Here is an 18,084-nt window from a genome sequence, read left to right on the forward strand (position 1 = left end):
TGCAACTTTTTTTTCTTTCTGTTTAAGCGAAGACCTTGACAGCCTCCAACTCCATGCAGCCAGCAGTTGCATTCATCAGGTTTTCCCCAACCCAAACCTGTGTATGGTTGCTGAACGACAACTCCCATCAGCACCCTGTAGATGGGATCATAGGAAGCTGTAACCAATGCTGAGGGTTGTTACGGAAGCTACCAAAGCTTTGAGACCCCTCCCATCCTAAACCTCTCTTTTTCCAGCTGGGCCAAGAAAGCGCAAAGACTTTTGCTTTCTTCTGCTGTGCAAAATCAAGGCTACCATCGTAAAAAAAAAAAAAACCAATTCCTTGGATGAGATCCAAAAGAATGGTCATCTAGAACCTAACTGGATCTAGTTTACACCAATCCCATATACTAAGCATTACTATTTGTTTGCTATCCTCAGACCCACCTGCCTATTCACATAATTCATGATTATTCATATTTATCTGGAGAAGAGGGACTAAGGTCCTCTAGAAACATTAAGGCAGAGAGGCAGTGATTGTTTCACTGAGGACACCGACATTCATTAACCTGATGGATTTTTAAGTGATCCTTTTGTCCAGCCTGTCCTTCTAATTGAAGGCTTCCTCCATTTTTATCATGGACTCACGTGTTCCCGCCGAGTCAAGAAATCCTTGATGACGTCCGATGATGACCAATCATTACTGTAGTAAACTGTATTGTACTGGAAGAAGCATTGGACACATCAGCCACTCCTCGATCCATGATTGTAAATGTGTCAGGCACAAAGAATCAGGACCATTTGTGTAGATAGCACTTAGACTTATATACCATCCCATAGTGCTTTACATCTCTCTCTGAGCGGTTTTACAGCGTCAGCCTATTGCCCCTCAACAATCTGGGTCCTCATTTTACCGACTTCGGAAGGATGGAAGGCTGAGTCAACCTTGCACCAGCCAGGATCAAACTCCTGGCAGTGGGTAGAGCTAACCTGCAGTACTGCATTCTAACCACTGCGCCACTAGGGCTCCCATTTATTTTTTTGCAGCATAAATGCAAATAGATTGTAGCATAAATGATTTATTGAGGCCTATACACAAGAATCTGGACAACTAAAACTGCCAGCACTAAACTGACGCTAGATGGAGGGAGTGGAAATCAAAGAGGACTTGGATTCCTTGTGGCAACATAAGGATTCTAAACTGATGACACATTTTACTACCCCCCCCCAGCTTTACCTTCTCTTCTCCTACAAAATGGAGCTCTTCTGTAGATTCACTAACTGGCTAATCAGCACCTGGCAATCAATGACTGACAGCTTCTTCTGTCTCCATGTCAGTTTCTCTTTCTACTTTGTTATATTGGGGGTGGGGGGGGAGAGAAGAGGAAAATGTACCTCTTTTTCTCCTATTGTTTTTGCAATCTTCATTATGCAAATTTATACACCCATCCCAACATTCCCTTGGGGAGGTAAGCAAAGCTATGCTTACTTACACAGAACAAAAATGAAGGAGAAAGATGAAGAAATTAAAGTCAGGGAACCTAACTAGATTTAATTTACACCAATCCCAGTCACTAAACATCTCTGCTTCTTTGCTCCCCTTAAACCCTCTGGCTGATTCATGCAATGTGTGATTATTCCTATATATCTGGATAAAAGCAAAAGACGATGAAGCCTGAAATCCACCGGTGGGATTCAGCCGGTTCGCACCACTTTGGCAGAACCGGTACTTAATTTTTTGTTGCCCAGGCCCAGCATGGACTTCCGGAAGCAGCATCCACACAGAGAAGCAGTTGTTCACATATTTGAACCCCACCACTGCTGAAATCAAATCCTTGCCCTGAGCCCAATGTCTCTCTCAGTTCCACGTCTTACCATCTTCTGTAAGGTTTGCACATCCTTCAGCACAGAACCGGTCATGGGGATAGCCCCCACAATGTCTGAAAAGTTGCAGAGGAAGACCTTAGCCTGTTCACAGACTGAATATAACATGGATCCCAGCAACATGGCCAAGTCTCGGATCTAGAGAGAGGAGAAGAATGACATGAAAAGAGGCGCACAACGGTGGCTGTTCAAAGTTACAACAGCATTGAAAAAAAAGTGACCAATGATCGGTTTTCACGTTTACGACCACTGCAGCATCCCCATGATCATGTGATCAACATCTGGGCACTTGGCAACTGGCATGTATTTGTGACATTATCTCAGGGTCATGTGATCACTATTTGCAACCTTCCCAGCCAGCTTCTAACAAGAAAAGTCAATGGAGGGGGAAATCATATTCACTTAACAACCATGTTACTAACTTAACAACTTCCTTAACAATGTCCCCAAGAGTAAAATGGCGATCATGTGACCCCAAGATGCTTCATGATTCATTTAACAACCATTTAGCTGACCATATTTGTTATAAATGCCAATGCAAGTAGTCCTCGACAGTTCGTTTAGTGACTGTTCAAAGTTATAACGGCACTGAAAAAAGTGACTTATGACTGTTCTTCACACTTGCGATCCTTGCAGCGTTCCCCATGGTCACGTGATCAAAATTTAGAAGTTTGTCAACTGACTCATATTTATGACGGTTGCAGTGTCCCAGGGTCACCTTTTGCAATCTTCTGACAAGTCAGTGGGGAAGCCAGATTCACTTAACAACCACGTTGCTAACTTAACAACTGCAGTGATTTGCTTAACAATGTCCCCAAGAGTAAAATGGCGATCACGTGACCCCAAGATGCTTCGAACATCATAAATATGGGCCAGTTGCCAAGCACCCAAATTTTGATGTGCGGATGCTGCAACGGTTGTAAATATAAGGAGCAGTCGTTAAGTCATTTTTTTTCCCCAGCCCCATCCTAATTTTGAACGGTCATTCAAGGAATGGCCATAAGTCAAGGACTACCTACAGCATTCATGCTTGCAAGGAGGCCCTTACATAATAAGGTTGAACAAAATTAAGGGCCAAAAAAAAGAGGGAGAACTAAATGACAACTGATTAACTGTTTACCAACCGTCATGGGATCCTTCCTCTGATCGTTGCTGTTATCCTTGTCGTAAGTTGGACAATACATATTTTGGCCTGGGGCGCAAGGTTTCGCCAATCGATAGGAGCTAGCGATCAAGATGAGAGTCCGTCCAGGAATGGGGTGCATATTATGCTTAACTGATAATCCAACTGCATTCTCGAGAGCCTGACAGTAACGTTGCAGGAGCTCCGGGGTGTAGCGGATGTCTCTGTGAGATACAAAATTGAGAAAGAAGAAAGTCTGAATAAAGGGGAATATTTGCAGCTCAGAGGGTGAAATGAGGGGTCCCTGGTACTCTCTGAGCTACCAAGCTCAGAGAGCCTCAAAGACCCTTCAGAAGAAAGTCTAAAAATATAAAAAAAATACTATTTTCTTGTTGAACGTCTATGGCAGGGGTAGGCAACCTTGAGCACTGTCCAAAGGTGTTTCCGTGATTATGTGGTCAGCATGACATCGCAGCGTACTGTTACCTTCCCACCGAAATGGTACCTATTTATCCAGTTGCATGTGCGTGCTTTCAAACTGCTAGGCTGGCAGGAGCTAAGGCAAGACCAGGACCTCACTCCGTCACGTGGCGCTCAGGTCTCAAACCTCAGCTGCTGGCTTTCCAGCAGACCAGACCAGTATCTTAACCTGTAAGCCATCGCGTCACCCCATTACTATGGTCTAAATCAGTGGTGGCGAACCTATGGCACGCGTGCCAGAGGCGGCCCTCAGAGCCCTCTCTGTGGGCACGCGCGCCGTTGCCCCAGTCCCGCCTCTCCCGGCGGCCCCCTCCTCACCAGCAGCCCCTCCCAAAGGAGAGTCACGCCTGGGCGCGGCTTGCGTGGAATAGCCCAGCCAAGGACATAGCAGCCGGGCAGCGGGGACAAGACTCCGCCCTTGTGCCCTGTTGCACGCAGATGATGCTGCAGGGCACGGGCATAGAGAGTGGCCGCCATGGCACTGCTGGGCCGCCTGGGCGATCTGCTGCAGTGGGCCATGGAGGTGGGCGGCCTTGCGGGCGGGGGCGGGGGCAGGCAGAGGGGAGGCAGAGTGGGCGGGGTGGGGGCGGAACAGGTGGGGGGGAGGTTTTTGGGCACTCGGTGTCTAAAAGGTTTGCCATCACTGGTCTAAATCCTACACCTAACACTTCATTCTCCCTCTCCAGAACCTCTGCTCAGCAAGAAGACAAGGACAGTCCTAGCTATAGCCGCCTACTTGGATTTAAGCAGTTTTTTCTTCTCCTTCTTCACCATCTGGAAAATTAGCGGGATCTCCATGCAACCCCGTAGATATCGGGGTTTCCCAAAATTCATTGGTAGTTTCATTTGCTTTACGACCTTTTCGATGAGCTGTAGGTTACTTGGGAGTGGCTCGTCTGAAAAAAAAATGATACTCAAAGAAACAAGAAAGGAAGATCTCTGTTTCCTTGTCTGAAAATAGATACTTTTATCCGTAGGTAACCGAGTCCAGGGCTTTTCAATCTTTTCACCTATTGTACCACTTTTAGAATATGGCAACTTCTGAGTACCACCAGTCGCCTAACAAGGGGTCAAAAACTTGATGACCAAAAAAAAAAAAAAAAGGAAAAAAGTGATAAAAGTACAGGTAGTCCTCGACTTACAACAGTTCGCTTAGTGACTGTTCGAAGTTACAATGGCACTGAAAAAAGTGCCTCCCAAGACACAGCCGAGCAAGATACCTGCCTGCCCACCCAGCAGCGCTCTTCCTCCAATCCAAGGTTTTCATTGTTGTGAGCATTTCTGTTGAGGATTGGCAGTGGGGGGGGATGAGGGGGCGTTTGGTTTTTATGCCCTCCTGTCTGCTGGGTGGTTGTGGCAGTTTTTGGTCACTTCACATGACCCAGAGACACTGTGACCATCATAAATATGAATCAGTTGCCAAGCATCTGAATGTAAATCACAAGACCCTAGAGATGCTGCAACATTCCAGCTGATCGGCGCTTCTTCTGGGCTCAGCGGAAGCGCCAGGATCAGCATCGAGCTCCAGCTGGAGCCTGGCGCTGATCCTGGCGCTTCCACTGAGCCCAAGAGCCCTGAAGGAGTGCTGATCCTGGTGCTTCCGCTGAGCCCTGACAGCCCTGCAGTTCCAGCCATCTCTCACTCAGGCTTGTGCGGTGCTGCCACCGGTTCAGCTCATTACCCTCCCCCGCTACCACTTTTATAGGATGGTCGCGTACCACCTGCCAGGTGCCAATGTACCACAGGTGGTACCCGTACCACTGGTTGAAAAGCCCTGGACTAGTAAACCTCATCAGCATTTTTGCGTTCTTTGACATTCATCACTCATCACGAATGAAGGCAAATATACCTGTCCCAGGATAATGTTTCAGGACACAATCTGGGTCAGTCTCTGGGACCAGAAGTCTAGTCATTTTATCCTGCTCTGAACTTTTTTTTTTAATGCATCGTTTTGGACTCATGCTGAAGCCCATCCTCAGGGAATCTCTGGTAAACAGAGGTTCCCTGAAGGTGGGTTCCAGCATGATTCCAAAAGGATGCATTAAAAAAAAAAGTTCAGAGCAGGATAAAATGACTTAGGAGGCACTTTCCAACGTTAATAAAGAATTCCCAACCATTCACCCGGGTTAAGTATTCCTCACCCTTTTTCTTAAGTTCTCTTTCCAGGTCCACAATCACTTTGTACGCTGAAAGGAATCGGAAAGGAAGCTGTCTGCTGTGGATGACAGAGTCCTGGAAGGAGAGCAATGCCAAAGGCAGAAACAGAATGAAAGTTATTAACATTAAAGTACAGAACAGGGGTAGTCAACCTTGGCTCTTTTATGACTCGTGGATTTCAACTCCCAGAATTCCTGAGCCAGCTTAGCTGACTACCCCTGGTATAGAACAATCTAGTGCCACAGTTAAGTGAATCACTGCAGTTGTTAAATTAGTAACACGGTTGTTAAGTGAATCTGGCTTCCCCATTGATTTTGGTCGTCAAAAGGTCCCAAAAGGGGATCACATGACCCTCAGACACTCCAACCATCATAAATACATGCCAGTTGCCAAGCATCCAAATTCTGATCATGTGACCACGGGAACGCTGCAATGGTAGTTAAGGGTGAAAAACGCTCGCAAGTCACTTTTCTCAGTGTAACTTTGTATGGGCACTAAACAAGTGCTTGTAAGTTGAGGACCACCTGTATAGAGTTTTCAAGCAGTGGTACAGGTACCACCTGTGGTACATTGGCACCTGGCAGGTGGTACGTGACCATCCTAGAAAAGTGGTAGCGGGGGAGGGGAATGAGCTGAACTGGTGGCAGCACTGCACAAGCCTGAGCGAGAGATGGCTGGAGTTGCAGGGCTGTCAGGGCTCAGCAGAAGCACCAGGATCAGCGCCAGGCTCCAGATGGAGCTCAGTACTGATCCTGGCACTTCTGCTGAGCCCTGAAGAAGCGCCGATCAGCTGGAATGTTGCTGCATCTCCAGGGTCTTGTGATTTACATTCAGATGCTTGGCAACTGATTCATATTTATGACAGTCACACTGTCCCAGGGTCATGTGAAATGACCAAAACCTGCTGAAACCACCCAGCAGACGGGAATAAAAACCAAACAGCCCCCATCCCACCCCCGCTGCCAATCCTCAACAGAAATACTCACAACAATGAAAACCTCGGACAGGAGGAAGAGCGCCGCTGGGTGGGCAGGCAGGTGTCTTGCCCGGCTGTGGCTTGGGGGCACTTTTTTCAGTGCCATTGTAACTGCGAACAGTCACTAAGCGAACTGTTGTAAGTCGAGGACTACCTGTACTTTATCACTTATTTCCTTTTTGGGGGGGGAAGGTCATCAAGTTTTTGACACCTAGCTAGGCGACTGGTGGTACTCGGATGTTGCCATACCCTAAAAGTGGCACAATGGGTGAAAAGGCTGAAAAGCCCTGGTACAGACGACATTACCTTATCCTCGAGGCGTTTGAAGAGACGTTGATGGTGCCTCTCGCTCACCCCAGACCTCAAAATGTTGCGCAGGTTTCGTAGCATGGCCATGAAGGGCAGCTTCCCTGAATCTAGGAGGAAGCAAGCAGATGGTAATTTTACAGGGTGACAAAGCTGGAACTCAGCAAGCAGAAGTGATATTTTAGACCGCGATTTAAAAAAAAAATGAGTAAAAACTCAAGAATTGCACCCTGATTCTTATATCTTTCCTTTCCAGACATATATTCAGGCTTGGGAGGTGGGAGAATGGAGTAAAAAAGGGATAGAGGGGTCCCTCTGCATCCCCCAAGAGTTGGTGTTTTGCCCTTTGCATTTTCTAAATATTTTAGTATCATCTGCTGTATTACATCTCCTTTGGCTAATGATTTAATCCTCCTTTCCACCAGCAGTTTAGATGACTGCCATTTAAAGGAAAGAATTTTCATTATGTTGCTCATCATGACATTGTTGTTACCAAGATATATTATTACATTCTTTGTTTAACCTTGTTCCTTAACACAGAAGCGTACTAACATTTTAATACACATACATATACATTAGGTTTATGTAAAGGGCATAACACAGGGTTGTATAAGATGAAATGTGACTAGGTAAGCATTAATGCAATTTGTAGCGTAGCATAATGTATTGTAAGTCACATTATGCAATACATTAGGGATTCAAATATAACATAATGTAATATAAATACAATTATCACACTCCTGCAATATTTTGTCTGTCAAAGTTTCCAAACCCGTTCTACCTATAACACTCCCAATTTCTTTTGATCATTTCTCATTAAGTCAGTTTCAACTCTTAGTAATCACAGGAATTACAGGTAGTTCTCGATTTACGGCCACAATTGAGCCCAAAATTTCTGCTGCTAAGTGAATTTTGATAAGATGAGAAGAGAAGAGAAGAGAAGAGAAGAGAAGAGAAGAGAAGAGAAGAGAAGAGAAGAGAAGAGAAGAGGATAACCTTTATTGTCATTTTTTTACTGTGGGACAACGGCACACATCAAAAATTAAATTTAGTTGCCCGCTCTCAAAGTGAAACACATACATGACGCACACCTAAACATACTACGAACAACATATGTATAGACCCACATCCCTATGTATACATAGCAAATAAATATTAAATACTGTCCATCTTGAATATATAACGGAAGGAGGAAGCTTGAGAGTTCACAAGGTTAATGCTGTATGGAATGAAACTATGGCTGAATCTGGATGTTCTGCCACGGATACCACGAAGCCCAGAAGGTAACAAGGAAAACAGGTCGTGAAGAGGATGTGTAGTGTCCCAGACAATATTGCGGACCCTGCTCAAACAACGCTTCTGTGCTATGTCCTGGATGGGAGGGAACTGCCAATGATCTTTTCGGCCATTCTCACCACTCTCTGCACCGCCTTCCTGTCTGAAGCAGTGATGCTTCCAAACCAGACTGTGATGCTGTATGACAGGATACTCTCGATCATCCCCCTGTAGAAAGTGGTCAGGACAGGGGAAGCAAGATGTGCTTTTCTCATGCGACGCAGAAAACGCAGGCGCTACTGCGCTTGCTTCACCAGTTTCTCACTGTTGAGCGACCAAGTCAGCCTACTCGTTAGCTGCACACCCAGGAATTTGATGCTGGTAACCATCTCCACAGGTGAATCATTAATGCGCAGAGAAGCATGGCTGTGCCTGCCTTTTCTGAAATCAACAATGATCTCTTTGGTTTTTCCAGTATTTAAAACTAGGCTGTTTTCCTTACACCAGTTCACCAAACCCTCAACCTCCTTGAAGTAAGCTTCCACCTTGTCATCCTGAATAAGGCCCACTACTGTTGTATCATCTGCGAACTTCACAATATGGTTGGTGGCAAACCTGGTACAACAGTCATGGGTCAACAGGGTGAACAGCAGTGGACTTAAGACGCAGCCCTGAGGAGAACCTGTGCTCAAGAAAATGGTATTAGAGGTATTTGTTCCAACTCGCACATGTTGGGGCCTGTTTTTCCCCATTTTATTACTTTTCTTGCCATGTTTGTTAAGTGAACCACTGCCGTTGTTAAATCAATAACCCAGTTGCTAAGTGAATCTGTTTTCCTCTTTGACTTTGCTTGCAAACGGTGATTACATCTTTCCCTTTACTGACTTTGCTTGTGGAAAGGCATCACAGAAGGTCACAAATGGCAACCAAGTGACCACAAAACACTGCAGCTGTCCTAAGTGCCAGCCAGTTGCCAAACACCTGAATCGCAATCACATGATTTGTGGAGAATGTTGCAAAAGCCAGAACTTCGAAGATAGCAATGACACCTATATCACTTCATACAGCACTGTGTAAAGTATAAAGAGCACTTCAGGGCAGTTTACAATGTCAGCTTATTGCCCCCAACAACCTGGGTCCTCACTTTACCAACCTCAAAAGGATGGAAGGCTGAGTCAACCTCGAACCCCGTCAGGATCAAACTCCAGGCTGTGGGCAGAGTTAGCCTGCAATACTCCATTCCAACCGTTGCGCCACCAGGGCTCTTGTGAAGATTGTGAAGCCATTCCTTCAGTGCCATTATTTATTTATTTATTTATTTATTTATTTATGAGACTTATATACCGCTTTAAGTGCAAGCACTCTCTAAGCGGTGTACACCAGTAAGCAATGTAAATATATATATTTACATTGCCCCCAACAATCTGGGTCCTCATTTTACCTACCCCGGAAGGATGGAAGGCTGAGTCAACCTTGAGCCGGTGAGATTTGAACCGCTGACCTGCTGAACACAGTCAGCTAAAGTGGCCTGCAGTACTGCACTCTAACTGCTGCGCCACCTCGGCTCAGCAGTTATAACTTTGAATGGTTGCTGAACAAGTAGTCATAACTCAAGGACTGCCTCTCTGTGTGTTTATTTCCCGTGTTCCCACTGTAATTCTGTCTAATAAGCATACCTTTCTCAGATTTTGGGGTCCAGCAGTGAGATGAGCCCATGAAAAAGGAAGGAAAGGAGTCGACTCTTCCACCTACCAATCAGCTCTTCCCAGACAGCAGCCTTGTTCCCACGGTGGCTCAGTTCTCGATCCCAAGTCTGGGGCAACGGCAGCCGCATGCGAGTGCCCGCAAGGGTCGGGTCCCAGGGCCCTGGCAATCGGCTTCGGGAAAAGGAGGGCAGATCTGGGGGGTACCTAGAGAAGAGAAAAAGACTGTGAACTCAAGGTCTGCAAAAAGAAACATACGAGGAGAACAAGGGTCAACTTTCACATGGACCAACCAATGGATACAAGTTAGTCCTCAGCTTACAACCACTTGCTTAGTGACCGCTCAAAGTTACAACGGCACTGAAAAAAAGAGACTAATGACCATTTTTCATACTTATGGCCATTGCAGCATCCCTGTGGTCACCTGATCAAAATGGGGATGCTTGGTGACTGGCGTGTATTTGTGACGGTTGCAGTGTCCTGGGGTCATGTGACCACCTTTTATGACTTTCTGACAGGCAAAGTCAATGGGTGAAGCCCAATTCTTTTAATGACCACATGATTCACTTAACTGCAGTGATTCGTTTAACAATGGTGGCAAAAAGGCCATAAAATGGAGCAAAACTCACTTAACAACTGTCTTACGTAGCAATGGAAATTTTGGGCTCAACTGTGGTCGTAAGCTGAGGACTACACCTCTGGAATCCTGTTGGTATTTGTCCCGTCAGCTGGCTCCAGGGAAAAATTGCCATTCCAAGTTTTAGCATCCCCCTCCGCTTACAGGTAGTCCTTGACTTACAGCCACAATTGGCCCCCAAATTTCTGTTGTTAAGTTAGACATTTGTGGTGAATTTTGCCCCATTTTTCAATCTTTCTTGCCCCAGTTGTGAAGTGAATCACTGCAGTTGTTAAATTAGTGACACAGTTGTCGTTAAGTGAATCTGGCTTCCCCGTTGACTTTGCTTGTCAAAAGTTGATCACATGACCTCGGCACACTGCAAGCGTCATAAATACAAACCAGCTGCCAAGTGCCCACATTGTGATCACATGACCTCAGGGATGCTATAACAGTCGTGAGAAAAATGGTCCTAAGTCACTTTTTTTCAATGCCGTTGTAACGTAGAATGGTCACTAAATGAACTGCTGTTTAAGTCGAGAATACCTCTACACCCCTGCAGAAAACTCAAAAGCCAGATGCTACACCAGGCTGAGCTAGGCCGTCTCACCTCCGTCCCAAGAGACTCATAACATGCTGAGCTGGCTCAGAAATGTGAAGGCGGTGGATCAAATTCTTCAGGGAGAACAAATCTCTGACAACTGCTTTCTTTTTTATTGAATCCATCACCTCTCGGCGCTACAGAAGTCAAAGGACAGAGAATCAGGCAATTGGCATTTTACAGGAATACCCCCAACCACCTTAAAAACCCCTTCCATTTATAAATGGCTGATGGTGGGGAGTTAATCTCAATGCATGCCTTGATAGCACCTCATCTTGCATTGTTCAAAATGAAGTAGAAAACACAGAGGGATTCCTCCATTCTCACACATACATATCCTGAGAGCACTTACTGTTTTCTGCAAGGCCTCACATTTTGCCGCAAAGAGTTCGTTCCGGCCTAGTCTGTGATTTTTCCAGTTGTCCCAAGAGGTAGTTCTTGCAGACTGTGGAAGAAACAAACTTCCAAAGTAAATAATCTCATTTCTCACATGCTAGAAGAGTCCTTATTAGAGATGTATTTGATATGGAGACATAGATATGTCTTCATTCACACAAACTAATTCACAATTAACAGAATAATGGAGTTGGAGGGGACCTTGGAGGTCTTCTAGTCCAACCCTCTGCTCAAGCAGGAAGCCCTATACCAGTGGTGGTGAACCTATGGCACGGGTGCCAGAGACGGCACTCAGAGCCCTCTCTGTGGGCACGCGCGCTGTCGCCCCAGTCCTAGGCCTTCAGCTGGGTTTTTATAAAACCTTTTCGCTTTAGGCCTCCGCCGCCGTGTGCAAAAAAAAAAAAAAGGTTCAATCAATCAGACAATTTCAACTTCTTGTGGGGAAAAAAAAGATCTTGCAAAGTTGGAATTGATTGATTGAACTTTTTAGTCCCACCCAGTCTGCCATTACCACCGCAGCCACACCCATCTAATGGGCCACACCCATCCAATGGGCCATGCCCACCCAATGGGCCACACCCACCCAGCACCCGATGATGCGTGAGTTTTGGGTTGCAGTTTGGGCACTCGGTCTCTAAAAGGTTCGCCATCACTGCCCTATACCATTTCAGACAAATGGTTGTCCAATCTCAACTTTAAAACCCTCCAGTGATAGAGCACCCACATCTTCTGAAGGCAAGCTATTCCACTGGCTAATTGTTCTCTCTGTCAAGATATTTCTCCTTAGTTCTACGCTGGTTCTCTCCTTGATTAGTTTCCGTCCTTTGCTTCTTATTCTGGCTTCAGGTACTTTGGAGAATAACTTGACTCTCTCTTCTTTATGGCATTCCGTCAAATATGGGGACACTACTATCATGTCACTCCTAGTCCTTGTTTTCATTAAACTAGAACCAGCAACTGTTCTTTATATGTTTTAGCCTTCAGTCCTCTAAACCAGGGTCCTCAACCTTGGCAACTTTAAGACTTGTGGACTTCAACTCCCAGAATTCCTCAGCCAGCTTTGCTTTAACTGCATTTTTCAATGTTTTTAGATAGTCCTCGCTTAACGACCACTTGTTCAGCACCTGTTCAAAGTCACAACGGTGCTAAACAAGTGGGGTGTACCATTGTTTGCAGCGGCCCACACTCACATGATCGTGGTTTGGGTGGTTGGAAACTGGCTCACAATTTCAACATCATAGCCTCCCACAGTCACGCCATTGTCATTTGTGACTTTCCAACGGGCAAAATCAATGAGGAAGCCAGCAGGAAGTGGCAAATGGCAACCAGTTGACATCGTACTTAATGACGGTGTGGGATTCTCTTAATGACTGCTGGAACTGCTGTTGTAGGTTGGCGTGATCAGGTGAGGTCGTGCTTTACGACCGTGACACTTGGTGACATGTGTTACCGATACCACTTGCCATTGTTAAATGAGGACTACTTGTATTCTTTTTTTTTTTTTTTTTTATTGAAAGTTTTATAAATTTTACAAATAAGGAAAAATAATACAAATTAAGGAAAAATAATACAAAACAAGAGGCAACATATACAGAAAAATAAAACTAAACAATACATATATTAAATAAAAAAAAAAAAAACCCATCCCCCAGCCCTCCCAAAAAAAAAAAAAAAAACCTCCCTTCCCCCCCCCCTGAGCTTCCCAGAGCAGAATATAGGCTTAAAAAATAAAAATAAAATTAAATTAAAAACTTTATATTTATATATATAAAAAATTATCTATAATATATATGAAAATAAAACTTATGAAAAAACTATATAATATTTTTGTATACCCAATCTAAATTGTATAAATTTTATCCATTTATCCCAAACAGCAAAAAACTTCTCTTGCGTTTGTTGCTTTAAGAAAGCCGAAATCTTTGCCATTTCTGCCAGATAAGCTACTTTAAGAAACCATTCCTGCAATGTAGGCAAAGATTCCTTCTTCCAGTATTGTCCTACTAACAGCCTAGCGGCTGTGATCAAGTTTAACATCAATACAACCTCCTTTGTATCACAATCTGTAACAATACCTAACAAAAATAATTGCGGAGTAAATTTTACCTTCCTTCTAAAAATTCTCTGGATATTCCACCATATTTTAATCCAAAATGCTTTTATCTCTCTGCATGACCACCAAATATGATAATAAGAAGCCTCCTTATAACCACATCTCCAACATTTGGGTTGCACGTCAGGATACCTATAAGACATTTTTTGTGGATCAAGGTGCCATCTATAAAACATTTTATAAAAATTCTCCCTTAAGTTCTGTGCTTGAGTAAATTTGACATTTCTCACCCAAATAGTTTCCCAGGTGTCCAATGAAACTGGCTCAACAAAATTCTGCGCCCATCTAATCATACAATCTTTAATTAGTTCCGTTTCTGAGTCCAATTCAACTAAAACCCCATAAATTCTCTTAATGTGGGTTTGTCTTTGATCCTTCAGTTGATTAATAAGGTTTTCATCTTCTCTAAGAAAACCCACCTTACAATCCATCTTCCATCTATCTAATAATTGCCTATATTGGAACCAAGAATAAGTAAAATTTTCTTGTGCTAACTCTTCCCGTGATTTTAATTGCCAGTTTTGTCCATCCCATTTAAGTAACTGTCTATAAGACACCATATCCATTTTAACCCCTCTTTTTATTCCTTCTATCGCATGCCAAGGTATAGCCCATAATGGTACTTTAAAATCACTTTTATAATATTTTCTCCAAATCCTAAGTAAAGAAATTCTTAAAATATGAGATTTAAAAGCCCAATCTATTTTTTTATTAAATATTAAATAGGCATGCCACCCATAAAGTAAATCCCATCCCTCTAGATAAAGTATCTCAGAATTTGTCAAATTTACCCAATCACTAATTAATGTTAAAACCACCGCATCATAATATAATTTCAAATTTGGTACCTTAAGTCCACCCCTCTCACGGAAGTCTTGCATAATTTTAAACTTAACCCTTGGTTTTTTCCCTGCCCAAATAAATTTGTTGAGACCCTTCTGCCACTCATTTAAATTAATCTCATTTTTCAAAATTGGTAACATTTGAAACAAAAAAAGAAACTTGGGTAGAATATTCATTTTTATCACTGCAATTCTTCCCATGAGGGATAATTGCAACTTTTCCCAATTCTTCAAGTCCTTCTGTACCCTGACCCACAACCTTTCATAATTATTTTTAAATAATTTTGCATTAGAAACAGACAGCATCACCCCCAAATATTTTACCTTATTAACAATCTCAAAACCCGTCAAGTTGACCAAAATCTGCTTCTCCTGACTCGACATATTTTTAGGTAAAATTTTAGTCTTATTTACGTTAATCTTAAAACCCGAGACCAAACCATAATGATGAATCAACTGTAATAAGTTTACTACAGAATAATCAGGTTGCGACAAAGTAACAACCAAGTCATCCGCAAAAGCTCTCAACTTATATTCTTTTTTATTAACATATATTCCTTTAATTTCCTGAGACTCTCGAATTTTGATCAATAATATTTCCAATGTTAAAACAAACAACAATGGCGATAAAGGACACCCCTGTCTAGTACCTTTCTCTATTGTAAAAACCTCCGACAAACCTCCATTAACAATAAGTTGTGCCGTTTGTTTTTGATATATTACCGTAAGGGCTTGTAATATCTTTTCACCAAAATTCATTTCTTCCATTACTCTTAACATAAAATGCCAATTCAATTGATCAAATGCTTTTTCAGCATCTAAAAATATGAGCCCTGCAGGAACTTGGTTGTTCTTGTCTAAATATTCTAGTAAATTAATAATTTGTCTGACATTATTTTTCATATACCTTCCTGTTATAAATCCTGATTGATCTTTATGCACAAGATGATGCACCACCCTCATAAGCCTATTTACCAAAATTTTTACAAATATCTTATAATCCACATTTAAAAGAGATATAGGCCTGTAATTTTTTGGTAGGGTAAGATCTTGATCCTCCTTTGGAATCAATGATATAAAAGCACTACGCCATGAAGGAGGAATCTCTAAACCCTGTAAAATACCATTAAAAAGATCATGTAATGGTTGGATCATCTCCTCTATTAGAACTTTGTAATAAACAGCTGTTAACCCATCCGTACCCGGTGCTTTCCCTAATTTCAATTGTTGAATTGCTGAGGTAATTTCCTCCTTAGTAATTAAACCATTAATTTCATATTTCTGATCCTCAGTCAGTTTAGGAAAACTTGCCTCAGCTAAATATTTATTTATATCTAGCATTTGTATATTAGTAGATTTATATAGGTTTTGATAATAATCCAAAAAAGATTTTTTAATCAATTCCTTCTGAGAAACTAATTTACCCTGATAGTTTATTTTCTCTATTATTCTTTGTCTCTGTTTCTTTCTTAATTGATAAGCCAACCATCTCCCAGGCTTATTGGCATTACAAAATGTATTTTGTTTCATAAATAATAAGTTGGTTGCAGCTTGATCTGCTATCAACATATTAAATTGTGACCTTAATAACTTTACAGATTCTTTAATACTCTCATCAGAAGGATTTAAAATCAAAGCCCTTTCTTTTAATTTAATTTCATCTTCAAGTTCTCTACGTTTCTGAATCTGATTTCGCTTATAAAAATTATTCATTTTTATCAAAACACCGCGCATAAATGCTTTACCTGCATCCCATACCATTGACATTGAAGTCCCCTTATACATATTCAAAGCAAAATAGTCCTTTAAACACTCCTTTAGTTTTTGAACATTCTTTTCTTGTCTAAACAAATTTTCATTAACTCTCCAAGATCTTCTTTCCTCTTTCTCTTGAATCAGCTCCATCCAAACTGGACTATGATCCGTCAGTGATCTAGGAAAAATCTTTACATTCTTTACTTTATTATACAAGTCCGTGGTAATCAAGAAAAAGTCAATTCTTGAAAAAGATTGGTGTCTATCAGAAAAAAAAGTAAAGTCTCTCTCCTCTTGATTACGTTCCCGCCAATAATCCCTTAATTCCCAGTCTTCTTTCATGTCAAAAAAGGCTTTAGGTAGCCTTGCTTGTTTAAGAAAAGGAGAGGAACCTTTCTTATCCCTTAGTGTATCTAAGACACCATTCCAATCACCCATTAATACCACTGATCTATAATCAAGCAAAGTTATTTTTTGATGTAACTGTTTATAAAATTGTTCCTGTTGTTGATTTGGAGCGTAAAGTCCAACTATAAGTACTTTCTTACCATATATACCAAGTTCAATCATCACATATCTCCCCTGGGGATCTGATTCTACCAGACAAGCTGGTAGGTTTTGTTTAACATATATAACAACTCCCCCTTTCTTCCCAGGAGCAGGAGATATAAAATGAGATCCCAAACGAGCATTAACTAAATATTTCTGGTCTTTAAGTAAAATATGAGTTTCCTGTAGACAAATAACATCATTGGTATGTTGCTTCAAATAATAAAAGATTTTTTTCCGTTTCTGAGGAGAATTCAATCCATTAACATTCCAGGTCAAAAACTTTGCCATCTCCCTTGGCACGCAGCCTGGAGAAGACACCATCAAAATCTGACAGAGCTGCGTGTGTTGCATAACTCTTGGGTCTTGCTCCTCCCACCGGCGGTGAAGCACTTCCAGGAGAACTCTCTTTGGGCTCTTTTTTACGTTGCTCCTTCTCTTTACGCTTATAGGCTGCACGAGTCATCCTCTGCTCTTTAGCCTCCGTCTGGCGTTGCTTTGCCGCTTCTATCATCCCTGCGGAAACCAAATCTAATGCCTCAGATTGCTGCTCAGCTTCCTTACCACTCAAAGATTTCCGACCAGATGAAGTTGAGCCTGCACCCAGGACCGAAGTATAAAAATCTCTAGCTTTATCAACTGTGTTCAATCTGTAGCGTGTCCCAGCATGGCTCAAAACAATACCCATCGGAATTTCCCATCTAAATGGCATCGATCTAGCTTTAAGCTCATTGGTTAAAAAAGCAAAGTCTTTTCTACTTCTTAAAATTTTGGATGGGATTTCCTTTAGAATGATGACATCTTGGGCGGCAATCTGAAATCTTTTGTTGTAAAAGACTTGTATAATCTCATTCCGCAGGGACTTCTTTGTAAAGTAAATCACCACATCTCTAGGCAAATTCTTCTGCTTAGCAATCCAGGAGTTGAGTCTATAAATTTTTTCCACTTCTCTCTGTAATTCTCCTTTATCCATATCCAAGGCCAGCGCCAGATCAGTAAGGACCACCTCCACCAAATCTTGATTGATATCTTCCTTGAGGCCTCTAATCCTCAGGGCATACTCCATCTGTCTATACTGAAACATCAAAATATCTTCTTGTGAGGAGTCCACCTTCCTTTCCACGTCTTGAATTTTGTCATCCAAAGAGTCAACTTTGTCTTCCACTTCCTCAAGCCTTGCGTCGAGCTTAACCACCACTCCCAGAATTCCTCAGCCAGCTTTGCTTTAACTGCATTTTTCAATGTTTTTAGATAGTCCTCGCTTAACGACCACTTGTTCAGCACCTGTTCAAAGTCACAACGGTGCTAAACAAGTGGGGTGTACCATTG

The 18,084-nt window shown here is 42.5% G+C and overlaps 1 protein-coding gene across 5 annotated transcripts in view; it reads right to left on the reverse strand.

The window, feature by feature from the left end:
- Positions 1-18,084, reverse strand: part of TEP1 (telomerase associated protein 1) — a 101,204-nt gene that overhangs the window by 61,981 nt on the left and 21,139 nt on the right. For all 5 annotated transcript variants that reach the window (XM_039350104.1, XM_039350102.1, XM_039350103.1 and 2 more), the window contains 9 exons: positions 11,453-11,545; positions 11,110-11,237; positions 9,933-10,090; positions 6,906-7,015; positions 5,608-5,698; positions 4,203-4,362; positions 2,988-3,210; positions 1,855-2,001; positions 628-702 (listed from right to left, as the gene is read on the reverse strand). In XM_039350104.1, the coding sequence (XP_039206038.1) occupies positions 628-702; positions 1,855-2,001; positions 2,988-3,210; positions 4,203-4,362; positions 5,608-5,698; positions 6,906-7,015; positions 9,933-10,090; positions 11,110-11,237; positions 11,453-11,545 (1,185 nt within the window). The remainder of the gene's footprint in view (positions 1-627; positions 703-1,854; positions 2,002-2,987; positions 3,211-4,202; positions 4,363-5,607; positions 5,699-6,905; positions 7,016-9,932; positions 10,091-11,109; positions 11,238-11,452; positions 11,546-18,084) is intronic.

The sequence above is a fragment of the Crotalus tigris genome, unplaced genomic scaffold (assembly GCF_016545835.1).
Source record: "Crotalus tigris isolate CLP2741 ecotype Arizona unplaced genomic scaffold, ASM1654583v1 scf7180000018306.2785112, whole genome shotgun sequence".
Lineage (NCBI taxonomy): Eukaryota > Metazoa > Chordata > Lepidosauria > Squamata > Viperidae > Crotalus > Crotalus tigris.